General features: G+C 36.7%; 1 protein-coding gene across 16 annotated transcripts in view; it reads left to right on the top strand.

The window, feature by feature from the left end:
* Positions 1 to 26,052, top strand: part of DOCK9 (dedicator of cytokinesis 9) — a 120,597-nt gene that overhangs the window by 26,522 nt on the left and 68,023 nt on the right. For 10 of the 16 annotated variants that reach the window (XM_069878801.1, XM_069878783.1, XM_069878756.1 and 7 more), the window contains exons 2-5: positions 11,539 to 11,655; positions 19,542 to 19,631; positions 21,268 to 21,350; positions 22,372 to 22,441. In XM_069878801.1, coding sequence (XP_069734902.1) covers positions 11,539 to 11,655; positions 19,542 to 19,631; positions 21,268 to 21,350; positions 22,372 to 22,441 — 360 coding nt within the window. Of the gene's footprint in view, positions 1 to 3,365; positions 3,632 to 11,538; positions 11,656 to 19,541; positions 19,632 to 21,267; positions 21,351 to 22,371; positions 22,442 to 26,052 lie in introns of those variants that run through there. The other 6 variants (XM_069878810.1, XM_069878792.1, XM_069878828.1 and 3 more) reach the window with 1 other exon arrangement.

The raw sequence follows: 26,052 nt of genomic DNA, 5'->3' as shown, positions 1-26,052 counted from the left end.
ATGCATTGTTTTCTTGATCCTTATTAAGATAATGGCCCAATGCAACAAATTGAGTAGTATATATATATTTTTTTTAATTCCAGTTCAGTGTTTTAGAACTACAGGTAATGTAACAAATTGATAAATGTTCAGTGTGTCTTAAAGTCCTGTTTTTAATTTTTCTTTGTTTTTTGTTTTGGTTTTTTTTGTGTGTGTTGTAATGTGTTAATGCTATATTTTTTTCAGTATACTTCATTATTAAAGTAACTTATCTCTTTTGTCTGTGTGGTGCCTGGGGAAGCAGTATCTCTTTTTGTGTGCGTATGAATTAAATTATTGAGATAATCATGAAGGCCTTGGCATACAGTAAATGCTGGAAATGTATATCAATTAGCAATTAAAGTCTGTTTCGTGCAGGGCGTAGCTCCGAAGGTACCACTTCACACTTTTCTTGTTAAACATAAGAACATCCTCTAACAGCATATGTGTGTTAATGAAATGCGAGCTAGAAATAACATTAACCATTCAGCAGGAAAAAATAACTTTTGTATCTTTAATCTGATGTTATGAAAAGGTCGACTTGTTGGCTTTCTTTGTCCTTCATCTTGTTTTGAGAAGAACAGGGAGAATGATGGAGGGGGAATCATGTTTATACTGAATTGAAATAATCCAGATGCATTCAAGAGAGAAATACCTGACCAGGATAAAACAATGTTGCAGTTAAAAAGTAGAATTCTTGGTTACATTAGCCAGAATAAATAGTATTTGAAGTCTTTATTACTGTGAGTGTTTGCAAGTGCTTTGTGCATCGTAAGGATGTGTATTTTTGGTTGCAGTTAAGTATAATTGCAGCCCATCTCAAAGAAATGAATTCCTGTTTGGCAGCTGCATCCTCAAATAATGGTATAATTTAGTCTAAGCTGTTCTGTACTTCCGTTTTCTGAAAACAAAAGGGGCTGGTACAAAGTACAAGTGAAGTATAGCTGAATGTTCTTGAACTATTGTCTACCTTCATTTACACAGGAAGATCTGTTTTTGTAAATTTGACCAAACTGCTGGCTTCTTAACTCTTAAAGAAGCTTTATAGATTATTGTTTTCTAGAGTTTGGTGTCTACATAGTAGAGAGACTGCTTTATAAAGTAAATGCATTCAACTTGTTTTTTCCTAGAGAAAAAGACAAGCTTAATGACTAATAGTTAATTTTATTAATTCCTTCAGTTCATTAAGAAAAAGGGGCCTACATTATGGATGAGCATGGGCAAACTCTTGGTCAGATTCTATTTCACAATTGGAGTAAGCTGAAATAACAATATCTTATGTGAGTATGAGAGCAGAGAGGCGAAGAGAAAGGGATAGTAACACGCATGGACAGGCTGAGAGAGCTGGGATTGTTCAGCCTGGAGAAGAGAAGGCTCTGAGGAGACCTTATAGTGACCTTCCAGTACCTGAAGGGGCTACAAGAAAGCTGGGGAAGGACTGTTTACAAAGGCTTGTAGTGATAGGATGAGGGGCAATGCGTATAAACTGGAGAGGGGCAGATTTAGACTAGACAGAAGGAGAAATTTCTCCACTGTGAGAGTGGTGAGGCACTGGCACAGGTTGCCCAGGGAAGCTGTGGCTGCCTTGTCCCTGGAGGTGTTCAAGGCCAGGTTGGATGGGGCCTTGGGCAGCTTGATCTAGAATGTCCCTAACCATGGCAGGGATGTTGGAACTAGGTGATCTTTAAGGTCTCTTCCAACCAAAACTATTCTATGATTCTGTGATCTTCTGCTAGGTCTGAAGGGTAAGAAAACTGTGCTGAAGTTGTGCCATCTTAAAAATACTAGCAGTAAATGAGGATATTTGAGGTTCTCCACAACTCAGTCTGCTTCTAGCAGGTTAAGGTGACTCTTCTGTTAGAAAATAGGTAAAAAATTCATGTTAAGTTAAGTTTAGGATGTCACTTACATTGAAATGAGATAATTAACTGTTGAGCAGAATTGAGAATTGACTGAAAGTGATGGCTTAAGTTTCCACAGTTGTCTGGTTGCTTTAGTAGACAGGGAGTCTAAAAAAAAAAGTGTGCTTCTCTGAGGAGTTGAGTTTTCTCTCAGATCTATTTTTTTCGTTGGTAAATACAGCTGCTGAGGTTTGTACACTTGGAGGTTGCAAGGCCTCAGTAATAGAAAGAAACAAAGGGAAAACTGAAGTACCCCCTCTCAAAACCTAGAGGAAACTGCTCATCAAGGTCGTCTCTTTTAGGAATAATTTAACCCACAGTCGTGTGTTGGGGAGCTTGATTAGTCAAACCTTCAAAATAAACAGAAATGTCAGAACAGAAATGCTTTGCACTGCACTAAAAAGTTATAAAGAAATGATCCTGATAAAAATTGTTGCCTCTTCTTTTGTGAGTGTGTCTGTAAGCAGTGATGTATAGGAGAGCAAAGTGGATTACAAAAGCCAAGCTGAAGCATGGCTTGAGTTGATGTTGCAGTCGAGGACAGGAATGGAAGCTGTTTATCACTGAGCCCTGCATAGCCTTGAATCACGAGGCCAAAAGACACTTCTGAAAACTGTTCACAACACAAGGGAAATACTCCAGTGTTCTGTACTGGCAGCAAAAAGAAAATCCTATTGAAGCCAAAGGCAGCCAATGAGGACTGACTTGTCTTCATGGTTGGAGAGATGAGATTCCCTCAAGTGGCTTTTCTTGTGTGTGAGGGTTTTGTTGTATTGTCTGCTCAGTGTTTTTCTGGAGGGCAATCAGTGATGGATATCTACAATGCTGGAGGGTTCTAAGGAGGGAGGAATGAGCTGAGAGTGCTAGTAATGTGTCAGACAGAAGTGAGCTAACTGGCTGGAGAAGAAAGAGGCTGAGGGAGTCTGGTAATTTACTTGACAAATTAAGTGCTTAAAAGCTGAAGGTATAAAGAAGGGGGGTATTTTATTTTGGAGTTAGTGTCTGTGTGGAGTATATAGGATTTATACTGTCTAGAAGATTTGACATTAAAGTAAATTTTTAATATGGATTTAGCACTAAGATTAAAAAGCATCCTCACCCTGACTCTCTCCTTGACAAAAAGTAGTCCATTAGTCCTGGAGAATGTATTTGGTTAGTGGCTGATTGTTGATAGTAACTGATATTAATATAAAAAAGAAGTGCCGCTTGAGGCTTTATACTTCTAAAAAGCCCCAGTTGTCAATTCAATAAGGGGCTATTTAAAAAAAAAAAAAAAAAAGGAAGCCTTTATTTTATAAGGGCTGTGAAAGATTTAGACTTTTATATGGTCATTTTAGATGCACATTTTCTTTTGTTTGACTCATTAAAAGGGATCCACCTTTTTTTTTTTTCCAGCCTGGGGGCTGGACTTTGTCTGTCATGCCTTCCAACAATGACAGATTTAGCAAACTGCAGCTGAGAAGTTAGGCTAGTTTGTACTTTTCTGCTGCCTCTGTGAGGGGGGAAAAGCTATTGTTTTCACTGGATCACTGGCATGTTGATTACTTTGATGCCAAAAGGCATACAGTTTTGCTGCTGCTTGTATTTTCAGTCAAAGAATGCAGGCAAGAACAAACAGAAATCCTAAGAAAGAGCTTATTATTGAGTCTCCGCAACAGAGCAAGGATGCAGGTCCCTGTGAAGTAGAAGTGGAGAGTGCTGTGGTAGTGCCGGTAAGAGTTGTTTAAACAAGCTGTCTCTTCTCTTTAATAATTCTAGTTCTGTCTGCCAGTGCAAAACAGCTTAATCTGATGCTAATGAGAAATTCCAGCATTCTTAGTTATGAAGAAGGTGTGTTTATGTTTGATTCTTTGTGTGTTGTTTGCCTTTTCAAGTAATTTTTGCTGTTCTGATTTACGAAGTCTTTGACTCTCTCTGAGTGTGACTTGGAATTTGGTTTTCATACTAGCTGCTTTTCAGTGTCTGTTCCGTCTAGTTGTACAACTCTTTAAACATAGAATGAAATCTATTAATGCTTCAAAATATATTTGAACACCTCTATTTTTCTAACCGTCCGGCATATCTTTCAGTTAAACTATAGTTGAACTCTGTATCTGAAACACTTAAATTTTACTTAAATCTTCTAAGAACTGCCTAAGTCATTCAGATGTACTTCTGTTAAAGGATCTATTTTTCAATGTCTTCAATGCATGTTATTTGGGAATTTGAAGTTTTAAAGTAACTTCAGTGAGGGGCAAAGGAATATTTCCATATGTGGAGAGAGTTATCAAATAAGATATTGGGATTTTAATAGTCCATCAAGAGAACGCAGGCAAGCTGTAGTGGATCCACCAACTCTCTCCAGCTAGGATGATAAATCTTTTCAAGTACCAGAGAAGGATTGTTAGACTAGTAACTTATATATCAGTAGAAAGAAGTACTTTGACAATACTTACTAAAATTCCAATTTTACTTAATTGTTGAATTAAAGGATGGTGGTCTTCTCTTTATTTGTCTGGCTGTGGTTGAAGTTAGGGGGAGCTCTGATCCTCTGATTACAGTCCACCAGTTATTTGAGCTTCGTGCTATGCATTTTAAGAATTGAACTAAAACATTTTGGCTGTCTGCATTTTGTAATACACATCTGTAACTTCATGGGAATTGTTCCTATATGTAGCTGAATGCTTACATGTGTATTAGTAAGACAAATGTTTTTGCACTTTACACTGTTTTCTTTAGTTGTGTTCCGTTCAGAGCCGTTGTTAGTAAATGGTATTTTTTTTTTTGTATGGGTGTGTTCTGATTTCTGGTCCAGATTTTCATCAGTACAATATGAGCTAATCTTGTGTGTACTTTCCTGCCTTTGGAATGTTTAGCTTTATTTAGAACTGTTTTTATTCCCCCATGAATACTCAAAGAGAATATTAGTGTTTCTGCAGATACTTAGCATACTGCAGTTGATCAGCAAGCTTCCCCAATACTTGGGGAAAAAGTGCAGAACATCACTGTCTTTACCTGTGACCAGTTCTGAAGTACAACCTTATAATTTTTCAGGTGCTACTTACTCTAGTATTCATGGATTGATATACCTCCAGTGTTTGCACTCCCTTTTTAAATTTTCAGATTAAGTGGGTACATTGAAAACAAAGGTCAATATTTCAAGGGGAGAACATTTAGGTTCTACATAGGTCACATAAAATATGTCTTCGTTGTCATTTCAGTTGCTATTTTGGTGTTAATCTGTTACGTATATAGGCAAGTGTATATATGGCATATAATTATAGATGGCATGATATCCCATTTTGCTTCTGCTTTTGTCTAGTTTATTGAGGAAAATGATGAAATTGTGCAAGGAACACTTAGCACTAAATGTTCTGCTAGGCACAAAACAAGAAGTAGGGCGCTATGTTTCATTTAAAACTGACACTTGGATCCATTTTTATTTCACTGGGTTGTGATGTCGCAGTAGGTTTTTACTGCCGCAGTGAGTAGATAGTTTCTCACTGGTATAGGGTGCAGTAAAGTAATAAGTAAGATTGATAACATTTCTAGTTGGTGTAACAAAACATAAACAGCAGAAACCTTAGAAACCTATTAGATAGCAGTCCTCAAAAGCATTTGTAACAGGAGGCTTCTTGTTGACTCTGGCACTACTTCTCATTGACTGTTGCCTAAAACATTCTTTCAGATGTGGATGTATTCCGTTTGTATGGGCAATTGTAGTGTGATTTACCTAGCACTTGAGGGTTTTTGGGTATTTTTTATAAAGATGAGAGAGAATCAGCTGTGAGGACTTCAATGAAGAAACAACTTTCTTGTGCTATTCATTTGATCCTTTTAAATGCAGTTCACAGAGACTCTGCTAGAGTATTGAGGGGACTGTATTTATAAATGAAAGCATCCCATGTGATATTGAATCAATGTTAATTTAGGCACAGCTTTCAATCAAATAACTTTCCTTGGATAGGTGGGTAGGCTTACAAAAGGAGTTACTTGCTTCTTTCGGTGCCAGTACTTTAGTACGTGTGCTCTCTTGTTTTCCTGTGATTCGAATTAGATTGTGTCATAACTTTGCTTTTGAGGTTAACAAGCAAGAAGAGCCCATGGAAAAAGTATTTAGATTTTCCGGGTGGTGCCTCAAAACCGTACTTGTCGTGAACTGCTGTTGTGCTAGCTGTTGTAGAAGTTACCAAATGAGTGTATGTGCTGTCTAGTTGCATTTTAATAGTCAGAAGTAGTACCTGCTTACCAAATCAGATGATATTTCTGGGTAGTTGTAACTTGTGAAACCATCTTTCTGCTTGGAAACACACTGGCATTATAAAATGAGACACCTGAGCTCCTCTGTCCAACAGAGCGTTGCCTCAGTCTGAATCTAACATTAGAAGTTTCTGTGCCGATAAGAGAACTTTATGGGACTCGGCATGCTTCACATCTGAAGTTAAAGCAAATCACAGAGCAGACTAGAAGTTAAACAACTGGAACTGCATCTGTATTAACAGACGGAGGTAAATACTGGCAATATAGAAGGTCTTGCCAAAATATTCAAGCTCTGAAGAGTGTTCATGTTTAAATGGACCTTAACCATCAACAAAATAATTAATATAAATAAGAGCACAATGCTTTGCAATTTAAACTATGTTCATTGAGTTTTGGAAACCCCATTCTCTTCTGTTACAGCCCCCTGAAGACTTAGGTGAACAATAGAACAAGACTTTGCAGACTTCCAGCTGAAGTTAGGGGCAGGAAGGAGAAGTTAATTCTTCTGTTTTAAAGAAAACTCTGCACAATAAAAGCCTGTATAACTGTCTGCTCTTTGTATGTCTCACTATATCTGTAGCCCCAGTAGGCGCTTACGATCTGTTTATGTAAGCATGAGAACAGATGACTTAATGCATTTCATTCTTTCAAGACTTTAAAGTTTTGAATTTGTCAATGAAAGCTAATTGTTGCTAAATATATACATAGTGGTAGTTTTTCCACATAAACCTGTAACAGCTTATTCTCTTCCATTGCCCCAAAGTTTTCATCACAAAGTTAATCAAACCTAAGAAAGGGGGTAATGGGTAACGTAATGTTTAAGAATAAGCTCTAGGATACATATAATTTTTTGAAAGTATAAGTTGATTAAAAAAAATAACTCAACCTGGGCTATTTATTTTGAGTTTATTGTGGTTATGGGTCAGTAAGATACAGGGTGCTGTTACTTGTGTTTAGTATTTGTTAGTCTTATTTCTGTGAAGTGGCTTGCCTCAACCCAATGTTGAAAAATACATAACACCATGTGTTCATCGATTTGTATGCTGTGTTGCCTGCCAGCACTTGTACCTCCATTCTGCTCTTTATGGGACTTGTTAATTAGCAGATGTGTGTGCTAAATATGTTTTGTAAGGTAAATGATGTTTTGTATCGTGAACCTAACAATACTCCATGTGCTCAACCTAACCATCCTTTATTTTGTGAAAAGATGAGATGATAACATTTCTCTCAGTTTAAACATACAAGAAAACGTACTGTATTTTTACTGTAATGTATAATGTAGGCAGTCATTGAACTCCTAACTTAAAATTCCTATTATTTGATGGCTTTTGACACTGCTTGTCCAAATATTCTGGCAGATTAAAATGATTCCCACCTGGGTGTCATCACTGCTGTTTTGAAGTGCTTCCCATTTCTTTTTTCCATACTTATAGTCCACTGGCAAAAACCCCAAATGATATGGCAGCTACTTCGCTGTTTTATCTTCCTACAAATCATATTCAACAATATTGTACCTAGCTGGCATCTTTTTTCTTAAATTATATGAAATAATAGATAGGAAAATCTCTTTTGAAGAAGAGTTGCAGAGATATAATATGCTTCCTTGTGGTGTTGTAGGTTTGGCTAAATGCCAAAGTCAGTGTGCTGTTTATTGTTTTCTTTTTTTTTTCATATCTGATTCAAACTGATAAAACATCCTCTTCCTTTTGAATCTGACAAATGACTAAGAAAAAAAATGGGTAACACTGGAGAAACCTGGGAAAACAAATTCTTCATGAATTTTTACAGAAATTGTATTTCTGCAAATCAAGTACTCTACTAATTCATCAGGAAGATGGTGTGGTTATCTGTTGCTGCTAACTACCTCTGTGTCCCATTGACTTAGAGGAGAGGTATATATTCAGGACCTCAACTACAGAGAGCTTTATATTCTTTAAAAGCTTTTAATGACCAAGGATTCTTTTAAAATCTTGTATTTCTGGCATGTGAGCAAAAGCTGGCTTACTTTTAAGGTTCTTTACCAATTTCATGGTAGTGGTGGACCTGTTTTGTGACTAGAGTGTGAACACGTGCGTTTGCAATGAATTGGATACTATCTGAAGCTGTAGTATATTTGCATCTTTGGGTTTTGAATTAGCTGTGCTAGAGAAGTGATTTATTTTTTGTATGTGTGCACCCCTGAGATAATTTTAATTACACTGTTCTAAGAAGTAGTTCTTTTCCTCTATTTTTGCTGGTAAAATGAGAGGAGCCAGAGCTCTGTTTCTTCCAGTCTTCACCTATCATCTTTGCAAGAGAATTAATGGGAGAATGAACATAGCTCTTCAGCGCCAGGGAGGGAAGGATGAAAATGCTGGTCACATGTACCACCACATAAAAATCCATTACCCATTTGAGATGACAGCTTTCCTTTGCTACCAGTTAGATGAATTGATGCTGTGATCTATGTGCTTCCTAGTTCAGACAGTAGATGTTCTGAGATGTGAAATTTCTGACTGTATTGACCATGTTTTTCTTCTTTCCTGTAAAAGGCTTCCCAAATGGTGTTTTCAGTGTATTATAATAGAATATGTGGCCTGAATTAATTTTTTTAAAGGATATTCTAAAGCTGAAGCTGCATAATGGAATTCAAATATTTTTGCAACTGCTTTTAATGAGGAAGGAGTTTTGTGTTCTGTTTAATAATCTGGGTCTCTCCTGCATCTGAAAGGGTCCCATCTACCGGCATAAGTGGTGATGCAGCCATCTAATCAACATTTCAGAGAGCCAGTCTGGCCGAAAACCCGCTGGTTGAGAGGAACTTTCCAAAGCCAGATCACCTCTTAATCTGTCTCAAAATATGATAGTCCAGTTGCTGGTACGAGTGCAAAAAGGCTCAGGAATATGCCATGAGAGAAGGGAGGGTCCTTCTAGTCTTAGCTTTCCTTTCATATAGATCAATGCAGTTGCAAAGCCAAATCTTTAGCTAACAGAAGAGACTGGTAGTATGCAGAACTCAAATGAACTTTCTCCTCTACTCATTTCTTAGACCCTGCCTAATTTGGAGTATCTACATTCATTTCTTCTTATAGTCAGTCATCCTGCACCACACTGAAACCAACCTGTCACTGCTGCAAGTTGCATATCACTTCTGTAGTACTGTATTACTCTCTAAGCTTTGTTTTAACATAAGATTATTCTGCACAAGAGCTCAAGCTTGATTGACAAGGGAGCATCTTGCCTGCCTGTGCAGATAAAGGGACATCCGTTGCTTATTTAAAAGTAAGGTAAGGTGAGCAAAGGGTGTCTTGTTTTCGGAATGATAGATTTTGTCTTGTATTTCATTTAAAAAGCAGTAAAGTTGGAGGGGCTCTTCATACTCTGTTATCTCTGTCTTGTGTTGCCTTGGTGAATAGGTGGAGAGGGTGGGTGAAGTTACTGGAATGTCTTTGTAATTATCTGATAAGCATCAAGCACAGTGGGAATAATCAACCTGAAATTTTGTGAGGGGGTAATTTGGTAGAGCCTGCAGCTGGGAAATATGTCAAATAATTGGGTAAGGAAGGTGCATCTGACCTCCTGTGGTTTGAGATTGATTGCAGCAGTCCAAATATTCAAAGGCAGACTTTACAAAGTATTCTTGCAACCGCAAGTACATTAGAGAAAATATAACCCTTTCTATGCTGTGTTTACGTTCTTCTCCTGTGCTTTTCTGAGTGAAGTCAAAATGGTCCAGCCACGAGCTACAGATGTGTGTGTGAACATAAGCCTAAGCCTTTTCTCATGGACTCTTGTGTTAGTTCTTGGCTTTGTGATAAGTCCTGTTCATGAATGAAAGGAGAATACGTAGCAGCAGCTGTGGCTCGGATGCTAAGCTCTCAGGATGTCCTGGGGCACAATATACTGTGGGCTGAACAGCTGTCCTCAATTTCTTCTGAGGAGAATGATGGCATGGTAATCCCTTTCCACTGTGGCTCCTAGCTGTACTGTTCTGTGCTGAGCATGTTGGTACAGAGCTTATGAACTTTCAGTAAATCCCTCCAATGTGACGGTAAATTGTAGCAACTTCTATTGACAAAGCTGCATTTCATTCATTGTTTTGTTGGATTTATTTTCCAGATTTTGCTTTTTTGGCCTTTTCGGCTATTATGTTGTGTTACATTTTTGTATTTGTCTTAATGGTAGAACTACCACATGGTAGATGTAGGGGGAGTCTTAAGTAACTCTTTGAGCAGCCTGTGAAATAAGCCTGAAAACTCTGGTAATTTTCTCTGACTAAAGCTTTCCTAATTCCTTGAAAAACAAATTAATTTGATTCACTTTTGGATGAAGTAAGCACCTGTAAGGTTTCTGAGGATGGCTGTTAATATACTAATGGTTAATAGTTGCTGCTAGACGTAATGGCATTTCTTTTGTGTAGCACAGCTGGAATTTGAAAGGTTATTAACATGAATTATGCAATGATATATATAAATCTCATCTTGTCTGATTACCTGTAGTGATGGTGTAAGCTGGCCTTGCTGATATTTTTACGCTTCACGTACTTTACTTTGAAATTAGTGCCACTGATCTTAAAGTATCAATTGAAAAGGCTCTTTTAAGTGACACTTAAACAAATAAATAAACTTGTAATTTTATGTCTGACAATGTGATGCAGAAAGTGCAAGCGAGGTTATAACTTCAACTCTGCATTAGCTTGGATGCTGAGACACTGCTGCATCTTTGGGAGCTATTTCTAAACCTGCTTTGCCATCTGACCACTTAATAGAACGCTTGGCAGGGTGAAGGTTTTTTTCTCTCTGGTTGTGCGCAGCCAGCTATAAAGCCTTGACAGCGGTACAGGGTTTAAATGTGTATCATAACTGAAGAAAGCTACTTGTGCAATTAGGAGGAAGAAGATGGCCTATGGGAATTTTGCAAAAGGAACTAAAGGGAGGAATGTCAATTAGCCCACCCCTGCTGTGGGTTACTGCTGAATTGAAACAATGCTCAGTCTTGGCTTTTGAGTGAAGTTTGTTTTAATCCCTTCTAAACCCAGATCAGAGCTTTCTGGGCAGTATCAAGCAAAGGTAACCACCAATGGAAGATACTAGTAAAATCTTTATAATTTTGCAGTGAGAATACATACATGGTTACTCTGATAAGCTCTGACTCAGTGTGTTCTGTGAAATAGTTCTGTTTCTTCCTCTGCGGCAAATAGCATGCTTGTCTCTAATAATCGGTTGCACTTATCTATATGGTATAGTGTGACATACAGTATTTAAAACGCAAACTTTAAGTTTTTGATGTAGATGAAATCTCATTCTGCTGTTTTTTTGAAGAGTGACCTCTTAAATTGAGTCAGCAACTGTAATTTTTTCTCAATATACTTGAATTTACTTTCGTTTTTTTCCCCCCCTAGGCAAAACCAAAGCTCATAGAACCAATAGACTATGAAAATGTCATCGTTCAGAGGAAGACGCAGATTTTGAATGATGGCTTACGTGAGATGCTACTGTTTCCTTATGATGACTTTCAGGTAATTTAATCTTCTTCCCTCTTTTTTTAAAAGACAGATATTTAGTAGTAGTAGCTATGAGGTGATAACTTCCTATTTCTTTGTGTCTTTGTTTTCTTTAGCTACAAAAAACCCTAAACTCTTGCCATGAATCCCTTTACACTGCTTGACTTACTCTGTCAAGTTACAGAAGAAGAAATAGCATGATTTCCTCATCTGTCCAGATTATAAGGTCTGCTTCTGCAACTCAGCAATTTTATTGCCCTTTGAAGTAGGTGATCAGTCAGTTTTAGCTATTTCCTCCTCTTTCTGATGCAGGAAATCACGTGAGGTCTGTTAAAAAATAATCTGCTTTTTGTCCTGCTTTAATTCTTAAATTTTATTTTTTTTCCGCCTGGCTTCTTAACAGTGAAGGGCATGGACCTGTTTAAATGAAAGCTGTTACTCCGAGCTGTATGTTACCAGCCAAAGTTGTGTGTTGGCAAAATACTCCTTGCGTAACAGGGCTCTGACTTTATTAAGCCAGACTTAACCAAGATTTGTGATCATCTTGATATATTTCTGTAAAGTAACCGTGTTTATCTGACTAAGTTTATTTCAGCAAACACTTGTGAATGTTGTTCTTGTGAATCTAAGAACCACTTAGGAAAACCCCACCAACCACCTTAGAGACTTAGAGTTTGGTGTAAATAGTAAGGAAAGTCTCTTATATACATGCCTATACCTGCAGTCAAAATATCTACCTGTGTTTGAAAAGTACGAGGACATTCTGTACAATAACTGCTTCTAGGTACTGTGTAATAGCTGAATACTCTGGAATTGTTTTGTAAAAACCTACCTGAAAAGCCAAGCACTTTAGTCATCCAGCTAGTTGAAGCTAAGTTCATGTTTATCATGGGGGAAAGTTGGTGATTAGTTGGTGTATTCCTACAGAAGGGTGTGTAAAGTCCCATAAATTACACGTGTTGAGTTTTTCACAAATTCTGTTCGGCCTACTAAAAAATTTACCTGAATGCTGGACTCTGTTTTTAATGTAGTCTCTGTGCTGATTCTTACAGGAATAACTCTACCTGTAGCCTTCCCTTTCTAAGCTAAAAATTTTGATTTTAGCAAGTTACAGGTGTTTAGAGAGTAGTTTGGGCTTCACGTGTTCTCAGCCACACACAAAGTTTGAAGGACTGCCAGTACGATTTCTTATGAAAGGCAGTTGTACTGTCTAGGGACACTGTGTAATCATACTAGTGTTCAAATACCAGATCACTCATGATGATGCCCTGCTCCAGGTGTTGGTTTTGGGGCTGAAGGGCATGAGTAGGCTCTACCACCCAGATCCACTTCTGTAGTGTGGCACTTCATTATCGCAGATCAAAAGGAATCAAGGCTGTTTCTGCTAAGTGCACTTTTGTCTGATTGATTGATTCACTTATCAGTCATTCTGGTGAATAGCTCTAAATTATCAATGGCGAAGAAATAAACCTATCAAGACTATCTTTGGGCATTTTGAGCACTCTGGGGTTGCCTGAAGTGTTTAACCACTGTTTCAAGCGGCCTATTCTGCAATTCTTAACCTCAGCTCTATATGAATGAAGCTAGTCCACAGTTCTTGGTCTGATCCTTTAAAGAGAATGACCGAATTTTGTTCACAAACTGCAATACTTTTTGTCATCCTTTGTTTGGATTCTATGGTTAGATTTTCAACAAGGCAGTCATTTAAGTGTGTGCTACATCAGAGGATTTCCTTCAGGTAGTCGTGATTTTGGAATACAGTCAGACTTCCTGTTTCTTTATCCCTCAGGAGGGAACATCAGAGTACGTTTTCTGAGTTTTCCCAACATAATCTTTGGTAGAGTCTCATTTTATACTTGATTTATGGGAAGACTGAGTTGTACTATCAAAATGTATTATTATGGTGTCAAAATTTTGTTTCCTTCTAAGATTTGCTGGTAAAACTTGCTCCAGATGTTTTTATTGTACACATGACTCTCCAATACTACTTTGATCTATCTAGCTTGTTTTCAATAACACAATGTGTTTAAATCTGTCATTCAATGTATTAAGAAAATATTACCAAGTCAGGGAACAGAAATCCCTTATGTGCTTATTTGTTTTTTTCAGGTTAAAACTTTTACCCCTCTGCAGTTTTCCATGATCGTATTTACAGTTTTGAAACCATTGGTTGCAATATGGTTGCCAATAGAATTTGAATCATTTAAATAATGATGTATTTCCTGTATTTGCCATTCTGCTTTGTGTATATTTTTAATTGTTTTTTCATAACTTGTTGCTGTTGCACAGTGTGTGGGCAAGCTATTGAGTAAGCCTCAGCTCAGGTGTTTGATACTCCCTCATTCCTCACAAGGTGAATTTAAAATATTGAGCTAGAGTATTTAGAAGGACTTGAATACACATACTTAGTTTATAGGTGGAAACTCCTACCATTGTCTAAAAATCTGTTCAAGCCATTTCCTCTTAGAGCATTCAGTTTTTATTTGTACAAAGTTTTTCCTTGTGCTTTCGTTACATTGATCACAATCTAAAAAACACTTGCCTAACAAGGAAGCCAAGCCCTTTTAACTTATAAGGACAATTGACAGTAAGGTTGTTTTGTTACCAGCATGACCTTAAAGCTAGCACTTAAGGTGGCACTGAAAATACTTACTTTTCAGCACTCTGTATCACTTTCACAGCTTTTGATAGATTACAGAAGAAGCTACCTTTTCAAAGAGGCAGATTGGTGCCACTATGGAATTTGTGCTAAAGTCAAGAGCCCTTTGGGAGAAATTGTTGGTAAATGTTTGTGCTTAATTTGGATAACAGATTTTTTCAGGTAATGGAGTTTAGATAATTGAAATGTATGAGAAGCTGGATATTAAAGGAGAACTTATATGAATTGTTAGTCCATATCAGAAAAGAAAGCTTGCACAGCAACTGGTTTCTTGGAACCACATATAATTTGCTTTTCTTTGTTTCTGCTGATGAAAGTTATTTGCTTAGTGAGGGAAAGGGAAAACAAAAAAAAACAGTAAGTCACCTTTTTCTGTTCAGTTGTGACTGCTCTCCAAGCATGCTGTCAGAAGTAGCTATTAGCTCACACCACTAAGAAATAGATATTTGAGCAAGGATGGAACAGAAAATGCTCTGCTCTGGGAAAACTCATAAAGATTGAGGGATTGTTCTGCAGCCAGCTGATCCTGTTACAGGAACTTTTCCAGATTTCCGCTTAACTGCATTTGCGATCATCCTAAACTTGGTTAGCTGAGGTTAAGAATCCTGTTTTCTCTCCTTTAATATATGTTCTGTAGCAGCTCATGTAATTTTCAAAGAAGCACGATTTTTGGTTTGCTCTGTGCTGATCTGGGAATACAAATAAGTAAGCTTGTAACTTTTTTCTTCGTACATCTCTACATGAGTTCCTACCTTTTCCTCCATGCTGTTATATCCAAATAATAACAAGCCTTGCTTTTCCCATGTTTCTAGAAGAGCTGTTTGTTAGAGACTTTCTCTCTACATAGTGGATCATCTTTTAATTTAGCATTTCAAGATTGTTTCACTTGCTTTTCACAAGATCAAGTTCTGAGTTTTCTGCACTGAACTTGCTAATCGGGTTACTCCATAGCTTCTTCTCATCAAGTTCATAGGGGCAGTCATGTTGTGTTTGGAGATCCTTTTTACTGTTAACATCACTGAGTTTGCATTCATTCTTAGTAACTGGGCTGTCTAAACTTCCAGTACTCTATGCTTTGTAGTCTTTTCAGTTCTGGCTTCTTTCTTGTCATTGCTTTGTTTTTGTTATGGTCTTCATATAATGTATTTGCGTAAGTAAGGTGTTAGAACCAGTTTCCCAGCCTCTCACTGAAATCTCCTATTAATGCTAATTTTCAGTTAGTGCTGTCAGTCATTAAAGGCTAGATAGATGCTTCCTGAGAAGCGGGTCTTCTCTTTCATAACCCCAAATTACTATATCCGTTTGGTACTCTTGTATCCAATATTGTGCTTCTTCATGGCATGTTGTAATTATTCCAAGTCACCTGAATTTCAGTAATTTACCCAATAATGAAATGATTTCATAACTCAGTACCATTAAACTGACCACCCTTGCGGGTCACATTAAAATCTTAGGTTCAATGGCTGTGAAGTTGGTGGTTACAATTAACTGCATAGCAGGTAAATTATTAAAAGAAACCTTAACCTCAGACTATACTAGTGATTAATTTGTAATAAGACACCTTGTATCTAAATACTTTTGTTTCAAAACACCTAAGGTCTGAGTACCCCATCCATTCTCATGGGAAATAATTGCTCCCATACAGTATAAGTTCACTTGTATCAAAAACAGTGTGAGTACGTTCCTCCCCAGACTAAATATGCAAATTTATGCAAAATAATACAAAGTTATCCCACTGTTATATTGAAGGCTTTTTGATGCTTGGCATAGACATTCTTTCACCTTTGTTACACTTAGTTTTGAGCTAGATGGGTTTTAGTTAATGTGATTTAAGTTCCTGAAGATAGATATTTTGTCAAATTTGCAGAAATAAAAGTAAACCCCAGTCACTCTACAAGAAAGCACGTCTTGAGTAGAAGGAATGAGCAAAAAAAGTTTCGACAAAGTCCTCATTTTAGAGAGCACAAAGTAAACTGTTCAGATGAAATCTTCAAAGAAATCAAAGAAATTTCACTAACTTTTTTATTTTAAAATTTGTTTTGCGGGTTTTTTTATTTTTTTTTTCCTTGGGTCAACTTTTCTAAATCAAGGTTTCAGTTTAGTTTTGAAATTACCTTCTAGTACAGCTTCTGTCATTTCCCATATAACTGATAAGTCTGTTTTGGCACATAGTAGCTTTAAGGGCATGATCTAACATACAGTGTGCCAACTTTTTCCACCGACCCTTTAAAACAGTTACTGTCACTGCTTCTTGAGCATTTCCCTCTGTTTTAACATCTACAGTAAGCACAGCCTGGGTATGTCACTGTTGGATTGAAACACTACTTTTCTCCCCATTTTCATTGCGTTTTGTGTAGTCCCTGTTTTACCAGTAAGATATGGGACTTTATTTGTAACATCTGTTGGTTATCTATACACTTGTACACTGTTTTGTGGCTTTTAAATTCCATTGTCAGTATTTTGAATAATCAACTCTTAATAACCATAATTTCAAACATCCTAAATGGATATGGAAGGGGAAGTGGTCACGAGGGAAAATTTTATGAGTTTCACATTCAACAGCCAACACTGGAAAAAGTGTGTGAAGAGGAAAAAATAAATTTTAAAGTAGGTATTGGCAGCGAGTATGTGGTGTCAGCAGCAATATTGTGTACTTTCTCTGTTCACTGCTGCTGCTGAGACTTGCCTAGAGTAAGAGTACTGTCACTAGGTGGACATTGACAAATGTACAGAACAGGAAGAGAACCTTACCAGATGACAGACGCTGCTTAAACATCTCCAAAGTGGAGAGAAAATTAATAAACCACCCATGTTAAAAATGCACACGAGGGGCAGAAGCTAAGGAATAACAAATCAAATTGGGCATGTCTGAAGGCAGGTCAAATGGACTTGAGGAATGCTGATTGTTGGCTGGCTTCTGTCTCTTACCTACATCTACTGTAGTCCTTCCCTCTAAAATATGTGAGTGTGAGCCTGTTGTTCAGTGTAGAATTGCTGAAGAAGATACCTTCCTACACTAGAAAAAATGTTGGAAATTTATCATCTGCCGTTATTTTTTGCTATAGAAATGTAGATGTTGGCAACTTATTTCCAAAATGAAGTGAACAATTTTGAAAAGTACTTCTTTGTAGGTGTTTTGGATTTTGAAAAAAATTTTTATTAAATATTTTGTAAAGACTAATTTTGTTGATTGATCAAATAGTAACTCAGACCTGGTGTGCTGAAGTTTCTGTGAAACAGTTCAACTGCTGCAATTGTGAATAAAGTAGAGAAAGCATTCCTTCCTTTCTGATTTTTCTTTTGGAATATAATTTAGATGTATGTGCATGCTTGCATTTTAAGATACTGTTGTGCTGTTGTTTTAGTCATTATTTTTAGGAATTTATTCTAAATTGAAAGATGATATCTATTATGTTTCCTGGGTCTCTAGTGAGCTTCTGCAGCTCATGGAGGAGCAGCAAAAGAGGCAGCATGCATTAAAACAGTCACTAACATGAACAAAATTGACAAAATTATTCAGTTTTGTCAACTAATCTTGCTACGCTACTAAGATAAAAATCTTTTTGTGTGTGAAAGACTAGAAAAATGCTACTGTACAGATAATTGTCTGGCGAATAACAGCAGCAGACGTTGTTGAGAAGCGTACCACTACTTCAGTTTTACCGAATTCCCCTGTAGTGATAGGACTTGGTTCACGATTCCATGACTTTCTCATGAAAAGTGCCTGTAAAGATGCCACCCGCAGCTTGGTTTGGAAAAAAAAAACGAACAACCCTACACTCTAGCTGCATTTTTGTAGAAAATGTTTTAACGTATTTTATATTATATAAAGTATTAATAACTTCCTATGAAATATCAGGCTGAACTTTCTTCCTGTAGCTTGGTAAAATAATTACTTTAAACTCAATATGGTTTGAAATAAAGAATATGTTTCTAGAATTCAAAAACCTTCATTTTAGATGCTGTTAGCATATGAACAAATATCTTCTTGAAAGTTTTATTAAGCTGCATATTGCAAGATTTATTGGTCCCATGAAATACTTTCGGTTTTGTCGGTTTTGCTTTTAATACCCCTTACCACCTCTCCCCTAAGCATTTAGTGTTGTCGCTTTTCAGCAGAGTTCTGGACTGGGTGAATGACTTGACCATGAGTATAGGACAACTTTTTTTCTTTAAATCTTCACTGTACTTGGTTATTTGAACTTCAAATTCCCTCCATAGATAATGAGATGAGGCTTTGGTAATGACATAAATAATCGCCTTACGGATCAGGCTCTCAAAAGAGATAAGTTGAAGTAATATACTTGTGTACCCTTTCTTTTTGACTATTGACAAGTGGAGTTTTTTCACATTTTTCTGATCCTTCCTGGTGCTGCAATGTGTGGAGTATTGCAAACGGGTGAGGGATTACCCCCACGCCCCCTTCCATGTCCAGGCTGTCCAAACTTTTCTCCAGCTCTGATGATCGAAGCTGTGAGATTCTTTTCTATGTGGTGCAGAATAATCTCTATTGCTGTGTCGTTAATTTCACTTGTGGTCCAGAAGATTTTGTGAAGTTTTCATCTCTTACACTTAGAAGTTCAAATGGTCCTAAGGCTTGCTTCAGTGTTACTCTGAGGAGCAGAATTTCATAGTCACAGAGAGATTTCCTGGTCTATTGCAGCCTTTCTATGCCTCTCTGAATGCAGGCATAGAATAGGAATAAGTTCTGAGTTGATACACAGGCTTTGGTAGGCTGAAGCATATACTTCAGTCATCCAGGCCTTCTTTCTAAGCCTTTAGTCTAACAGCGCGAGTCTTGTTTTTTTGCCAGCTGAGATCTACAGTTGAACTGCTGTTCTTATTTTAATGTGGATTTGTTACTTTTCTTGAGTAATAGTTTTTGTGTAGTAACAAGACAGCTGTAATGTCTGTCTTCAAAATATTGCATTTAAGTTGTCATAGTGGATTTTTTTTACTAGTATTTTCTTGCCCATGTTAACAAAATAGAGGAAAACACTTTCTGTGGTGTCTGTTTCTTGCTGTTTCTGATCTTGCCCTTCCTGTGAAAGAAACAACACGTTGCCAGTCGTGGAATGAAAGTAAATCTTTATTAATCGGCTGTTCTGAAACAATATGTTCATGGGATGTTTTCTGCTGAGCTTCTGGCAACTTAGGTACAGCTGAATAAATGAGTGTTGCTATACTGTGTCATCTTTCCTTTGATTGCAAGTTTCATTAATTGTTTTTTGTTGTTTATCAGACAGCCTTATTGAAACGGCAGAGTCGATACATTCGTTCAACGGTTCCTGAAAATGCAGAGAAGGAAGCTCAAAGCTTGTTTGTAACTGAGGTAATACATGCATGTGACTGTGTGTAATAGCAGCATTACACCTGAATTGGTTTTATTTCCTGCTTCATTTACCATTTAAAAAACAGGGAAAATAGCCCTGAAAAAAATATTAAATATTCATTGCTATTCACTTGTCAATGATTTCAAGGGAGAATTTCCAGGAGAACCTAGTATTGTTTCTGTGTGGCTGGAAAAGAAAGATTACAGGATAGCTTTGAGTTATTTTGTTTGTGTAAATGGCTTTTGCAGATGCTTCTACCTCACCTTCTTTATGCTTTTGGCTTTTCCAGATGGACATGGATGAATTTCCGTGCATAGTATTGGGAGCAATAGTAAATCTGAATGAATCAAAATGACTTGTTTTTTCCTCATCAAGTGTTTCAGACCACTTATTCTTAGTTTGTTCATAATAATCCTGTACAGTTTGCTGGAACAGAAGTATTCATAACCGTAACAGTTGTAGAGGCCAAAATGCATTATGCCTGCTCCGTTTGTATCCTACGTGTAGGAAAAACTTCCTTGAACCTAAAGTTCCTCATAACTGCTCGCTTATGTTGGCATTGCCTTGGTTGTGACTGATGTTGGTATTTCATTTAGAGTCTTGCTGAAGCCTTTTAGAAAGGAAAGATATAAAATTTTTGTATATTTTATATTATCTACTGGTTTTCTACTGAATACTTTAAGCTGATATTGTAACATCTGATACAAATAAATGTCTGTTGTAAATCCAAGAAAAATGAAAGAGCTCCAAATAGCTGCATCTGCCTCAGACCTCAAAGTGTTTTCTCTGCAGTGATGCATACCCTTAAAACCCAACCTGAACAGCTCTAAGGTAAATTTGAAGAAGGTAGTCAAGGAGGAAGGCGTGTTGTAGGTAATTCACAAAGTTTAATGAGTTGCTGTAGGAACTATTGTTTGTCAAGTTTTCATCTTGTGTTTTGAAATATAAAGGAAATATTTTTAAGTTATTATATGCTATATGTAAATGAAAGTCTATTCATGTAATAAAGTTTTGTACCATATGGTTTCTGCAACAGATTTTGTCAGTTTTATGTTACTTCAGTCAAAGCCAAGGTAAATCATTATTTTTGTTGTAGCAACATGGGTGGAGTAAAATGGTATTTCCTGTGATCTAGTCCAGAGCTTCATGATTTTTATCGCTTTTCAACAACTGGAGGCATGTAGTTTAAATTTAAATATTAATCTAATAGTACTACAAGTATGAACTTAAAGAAAAGATGTTTTTAGTATCTGCAAAATTGAATATGTTTTAATGCTGAGTTTTCTAAGGGCTCAATCACGTTTTTGACTGCAGCAAAATGCCGCTTTAACTTTTCAGACAGTGGAAGGTGGTTAATACAGATGCTGAGTGATTCACCATTTTCTGGTTCCATAAGATACACGTGTAGCAAATTATAACAGCCTATTGAAACACATTGCTTGGTGCCAAATGCTGTATTGCGCTAGTCTGTGTTGCAAAAGAAAGGGGAGTGTGCAGCATTTGCAGAGTTCGATGTGTAACTGTAGTAATTAATAAACAGCCACATCTTAAGAGGTGAGATTTGTGTGTGTGCATCTAGAGAATGTTGTTAATCCATTTCCAGTTAATATTGATACCTGGTTTTCATTAAAACAGTGCATCAAAACCTACAATTCAGACTGGCATGTTGTTAACTACAGATATGAAGATTACTCAGGAGAGTTTCGACAGCTTCCAAAGTATGTATGTTATCTAGTGGTGTAATAGAGATTTTGGATTTGTGAAGAAACTCTTTAACTATTTAATATTCATGTATTTGCTACAGAAGTATATTAATACATGTATTATGTAGCTTGAAATATGCTTTAGCAATGTTTCCTGGTCAGTAGAGACGATAAAGATTCCTTGGATGGAATTTATAATGATGAACTTGATGGTATAAAATCTTGTTAAACCATTTTCTGGAAATATACTGTAATAACGCTGCCTTATTAATAGGCAGGTCAAAACAAGGAATTGTGTTGTTGACAATGTCGATGTGAGTGTTGTAACTAAAACAGGCTTATGTTTAGATGAAACTAAGATAGTCATATCCTGGTTTTGTAGCTTCAAAGGCAGCTTTTGGAGCGCTTTTTAGGAGCTAAGGGAATAGAGATGGTTAGAGCCTAATCCACATTTATTGCAGACTTTATAAATAATCTGCTAGAGAAATCTTTTCCAACTTTTTCAATATCTGCAAGTGGCTGAATGCTTTTGAATCCAAGAACTCTGGAAGATCTATGTCTTCCCCACTTACTCTCCTGCATCCATCAGTTAAGGAATAGCTTTCTTTTCCTGTGAAAAGTTCTGATATGCTCACAGATTTTGTAGAAGTTAGTAATTGATTTTCACTTGCCTTGAACAGAAACCACATTAGTATATAGGAACTCAACTAAATGTTTCAGTCTTAAAGGAGTCAGTGGTTACAGGTATGAATTCTTGCTCCCAAGATATTACGAGTGCAGTGAATGTCAAGGTATTTGGTTCTATCCAGTTACATCTAAGGACAGTGACAAGCAGAACAAAAGAGAGCCTGTGGCCAGATGTGTGAGTTAGGAAAATTGGTGACTAAGAAATACAGTTTGTGAAAAATACATACTTTTACTCAGTTATTCTTGGCTTTTTCTTCTTCATCTAGGGAAAGAACATCTTTATTTTTGCAGCTATAAAACATTTAATCACAAAATTTGTAGTATTTTATAAGCTTTTTTTTTTCCATAGTAAAGGGCCAAAACCGGAGAAGCTTCCAGTTCATTTATACGAAGTGGATGAAGAAGCAGATAAAGATGAGGTGAGATAGTAGAAATTCCTTACTTTCTGTTACCTTCAATGTAAAGAATGTTGGATAAGGAGATGTTGCAAGTTGGGTTAAGTAAGTCAGTAAGTGAAAACAGAGATTAACTTGAATAACCCAACTGACAAAAGATGTATCTCCTTTCAAATAGCCTTGTACTCCTGAGATCTGTCTGGTGAGTGGAACAAGTTTTGACAGGGAGTGAAATCGAAGTTTTAAGACTCGATGATGTGTAATCCTTCAGCTCTCATAAGATGTGTTTGTCTTACACTTGTTTCTGTATAGACGGACTTATATAGAGAAATTTTTCATGTGATTTAATCACGAAGCTGAGTAAAATCATAGGTGTAAAATCATGTTGCAACATGACAGTACACACACTTAAGCATGTATGGCAGTAAAGCATACAGTGTGAGTTAAAATTAGTTTCCCACAATGTCTATAGGATAAGACATGGAGATCCGCTGTGGAAACAAAAGCTAAAAAAATGGAATGAAAGTAAAAGGTATTTTCTCTTTTGTCATTAGCTTTGGCTTGGGGTAGCCAGAGATTTGTGGCCTTGAGCAATTTTCAAGTGTTATTTCAAATGTCAAAGCATTTTCTTCAGTAGTTGTTTCTGTTATTTGTGTGATTTATTTCATTTTTACCGCACCCTGTTTCGAAACAGGGTTCAGATGCCTGTGTGTTAGGTTTTGGGTTTTTTTTCACAAGTACTTGAACTCTTACATCACAGGAGAGAATTAAAATAAAACAAAAAGGGTTTTTTTTTTGTGGCTTTTACCCTTTGACTTGTTACTGCTTTGCTTCTAAATTCCATTTATTCAGAACTGCTGCATGTGAAATAAGTAGTTCATTACAATTTTTCCTGGATTAAATGTGAAGAAATAGTCCAGAGAGTGCATCTGAACAGGTGGATTCCTGAACAGCGAGTCTCAGAGTGCTGTTTTTCCAGTGCTGATGTTAATCTGCACTATAATATTTGGACAAATAATTTCATGCGTTTATATCCATATCTTCCTGTTTGCAAGACAGAAATAATTGCTTTATATTATACTGAAATAAAAAAGTTGTGGCATTATTTATTACAATAATATTTCTGAGAACAGAAGTGTTTTAGTGAGTTAAATGTGGAAAAAAAATAAATGGAGATATAATTGACAGTGACTTTTACTAGAAAAAATACTTGCAGCCAGAGTTAGTTAAACACTGAAAAAATACAGCTTTGCTGGTCTGTGTTTTACTAGGAAGTATAAGAGGAGAGGAGAGGACTTCCTGTTTCCTTCTGCCTAGTTTCCTGCTGGAGCAGGCATCTCTTTTAGAGGAATGGTCACTGGAGAAAAGGTCCACTACTCTAAGGAACTTAAAATATAAACACAAGAAAAAAGAATGCTAGGGAGAAAAGGGAGCTTAATGGAAATAGGGTGGAGCGCACCATAAATTCTTTCCTCAAGGGAAGAATTAGTGTGAAGGTTTTTTGTTTCGGACGTTAACATCTTTGTATGCCAAAAAGCATATATGCAAATCATAGATTAAAAGTTGTTTGGCTTTCTTCGTGTTTTGCTTTTGTTTGTGTTCTTTAAGCAAGCTGATTTATAAACAGAACGATATCAAACGGCAAGTGTCTGGAGGAAAACCAGATAAAGATTAGTTTCATTTTATATCGTTGGAAAGAAGAGCATTGTCTTTCCAAAACTAATTTGGGCTATCGGACCATCGGGTAGATGTTTGTAAATGGAATTTTTAAATCAGCCAGGGGTATGGGATCAAGATAAGGAATTGTTTTTGTTGAAACAGTTGCTGTTGAAATAAATTCTGGAGCTGAGATTGTGGGAAAGATCATTAAAAAAGTGAAGCATGGTGTGTAGTAGTAATAATAAACGTGAGGAAATGAACTTACCAGTTGGAAACAGGAAGTATGTTTTCAGTGTAAGAGTCATGTGTTAACAACTGTGTTCTAGGTTCCTTTGTATTAACAGATGTTTGACTGGAAAGATTCAGTAGCGTTTTGGCTCTGTAGGCAGGAATTCTGCCTGACAGGGAGAAGTGGTGTAACTAGAGAGGCCCAAATGACAGAATGTTTTGTTGTTAGAAAACAGCATGCAGCTCAAAGGAGTTGGGAAACTGCGCCTCAGAGACCTGAATTGGAAAAAAGACTCTTAATAGAGCTAAATATTATTTTTTGTTAATGCAGGTAATGAAGGAATTCTTGTTGTGTCGGGTGGTCCTGTGTATGGTTTGTGAAATTACAGAAAAGCATTGGTTGGTTTGTGCCAAGTTTTGACCATAACTCATCTTTTTACACTTGTAAAGATAGTTTTAAACCATCCTTTCCTTGGGGATAACTCCCACTAATGGAGGTGGAAAATCATAGTTGGAAACCCAGTGTTTCAAGTTGTTGTCTCTGTATCTTGATTGTTGTACAAGAAAAATGGTCATCTAGGTAACAGGGCAGGGTTGGCAGCTAATGACTTGGAAACATCAAACAAGTAGGCTGTATTGCTTGAATGGTGAGACTCACTGGGACATATGAAAATTTCCAGAGCATTTCTGGGCCATTGTGTCCGATGCTCTGATAGCTGGTGACCGTGTCATCCTTACTGGGCCCAACTTGCATCGTATCGAGCAGACTAGAATTTCTGAAGGAACAGGTTCATGCATCTTTTCCCTTTTGTTTGCAGTTTTTTTAAGTTCACGTATGCATACGCATGAAAACATGCAAGCTAGACAGAATAAATAAACTAACTTTTAACTTTTTGGAGAATGTTCATCTTTTTAGTTCCAGAAACTAATTAATACTATTCAAAAATTTGGTTTTAATGTTCAGTTGTTGAACAAATGACTGTTCCTGATATGCAATCAGTTTTTGTTGTATGTTCTCTTAACAGCTGAGAAAAGGAATTAAGAAGTAGTAGTTGAGGCATTTGAGGAAGTTTTGTGGTTTTGGCTTCAACTAGATACTCAGCTAATTTTTGATATTTGGATAATAAATTATCAGGAGTATTTATTTCTCCTCTAGATAGTTGAAAATCTTCCTATAATCTAACCCATTCATGTTTCTGTCATGTCAAAATGGGTTACATCAACTGAAATCCACAGTAAAGTCATCTTGGTACTGCTCTAAAAGATTACTTGAACTGGTGAATTAGCATTTATTCTGTGGGAATTCAAAATATGCCATTTTGGTGGGTTTTGATAGTAGATTACTGCTTTTTAGTTGTTAACATCCTGTGGGTTTTGATGTAGTTATTAAGTTTCATCAACTGGCAGATGGAACACAAACCAAATGTGATGTGTGGTGCATGCATAGGATCTGCTATTTGTCAACTTGCCAAGTTTGGTCTTGTTCTCTTAGAAAACTTTGATTCTGTTCTGTAAAAGGACGGATCTAATAAAAGTCTTGAAGTCTTAAAAGTTCTCTGTAAATTCTTAAGTAATGTCTTTGAAGTAGTATATTTAAAGCAAAATGGGTTGAGAAATCTCAATTAATGCTTTGGATAAGCATGAGTTTACATTCTTTTCGGTAACAGAAATGGGGGAAAAACACTTGCACTGAAAGATTAGAATATATAAAAATGCTTACAAAGTTAAATATAAGTGAATGCTTCAAG

The sequence above is a fragment of the Phaenicophaeus curvirostris genome, chromosome 1 (genome assembly GCF_032191515.1).
Source record: "Phaenicophaeus curvirostris isolate KB17595 chromosome 1, BPBGC_Pcur_1.0, whole genome shotgun sequence".
Classification (NCBI taxonomy): Eukaryota; Metazoa; Chordata; class Aves; order Cuculiformes; family Cuculidae; genus Phaenicophaeus; species Phaenicophaeus curvirostris.
The sequence above is the reverse complement of the archived record's forward strand: the minus strand, read 5'-3'. Positions and strand labels throughout refer to the sequence as shown.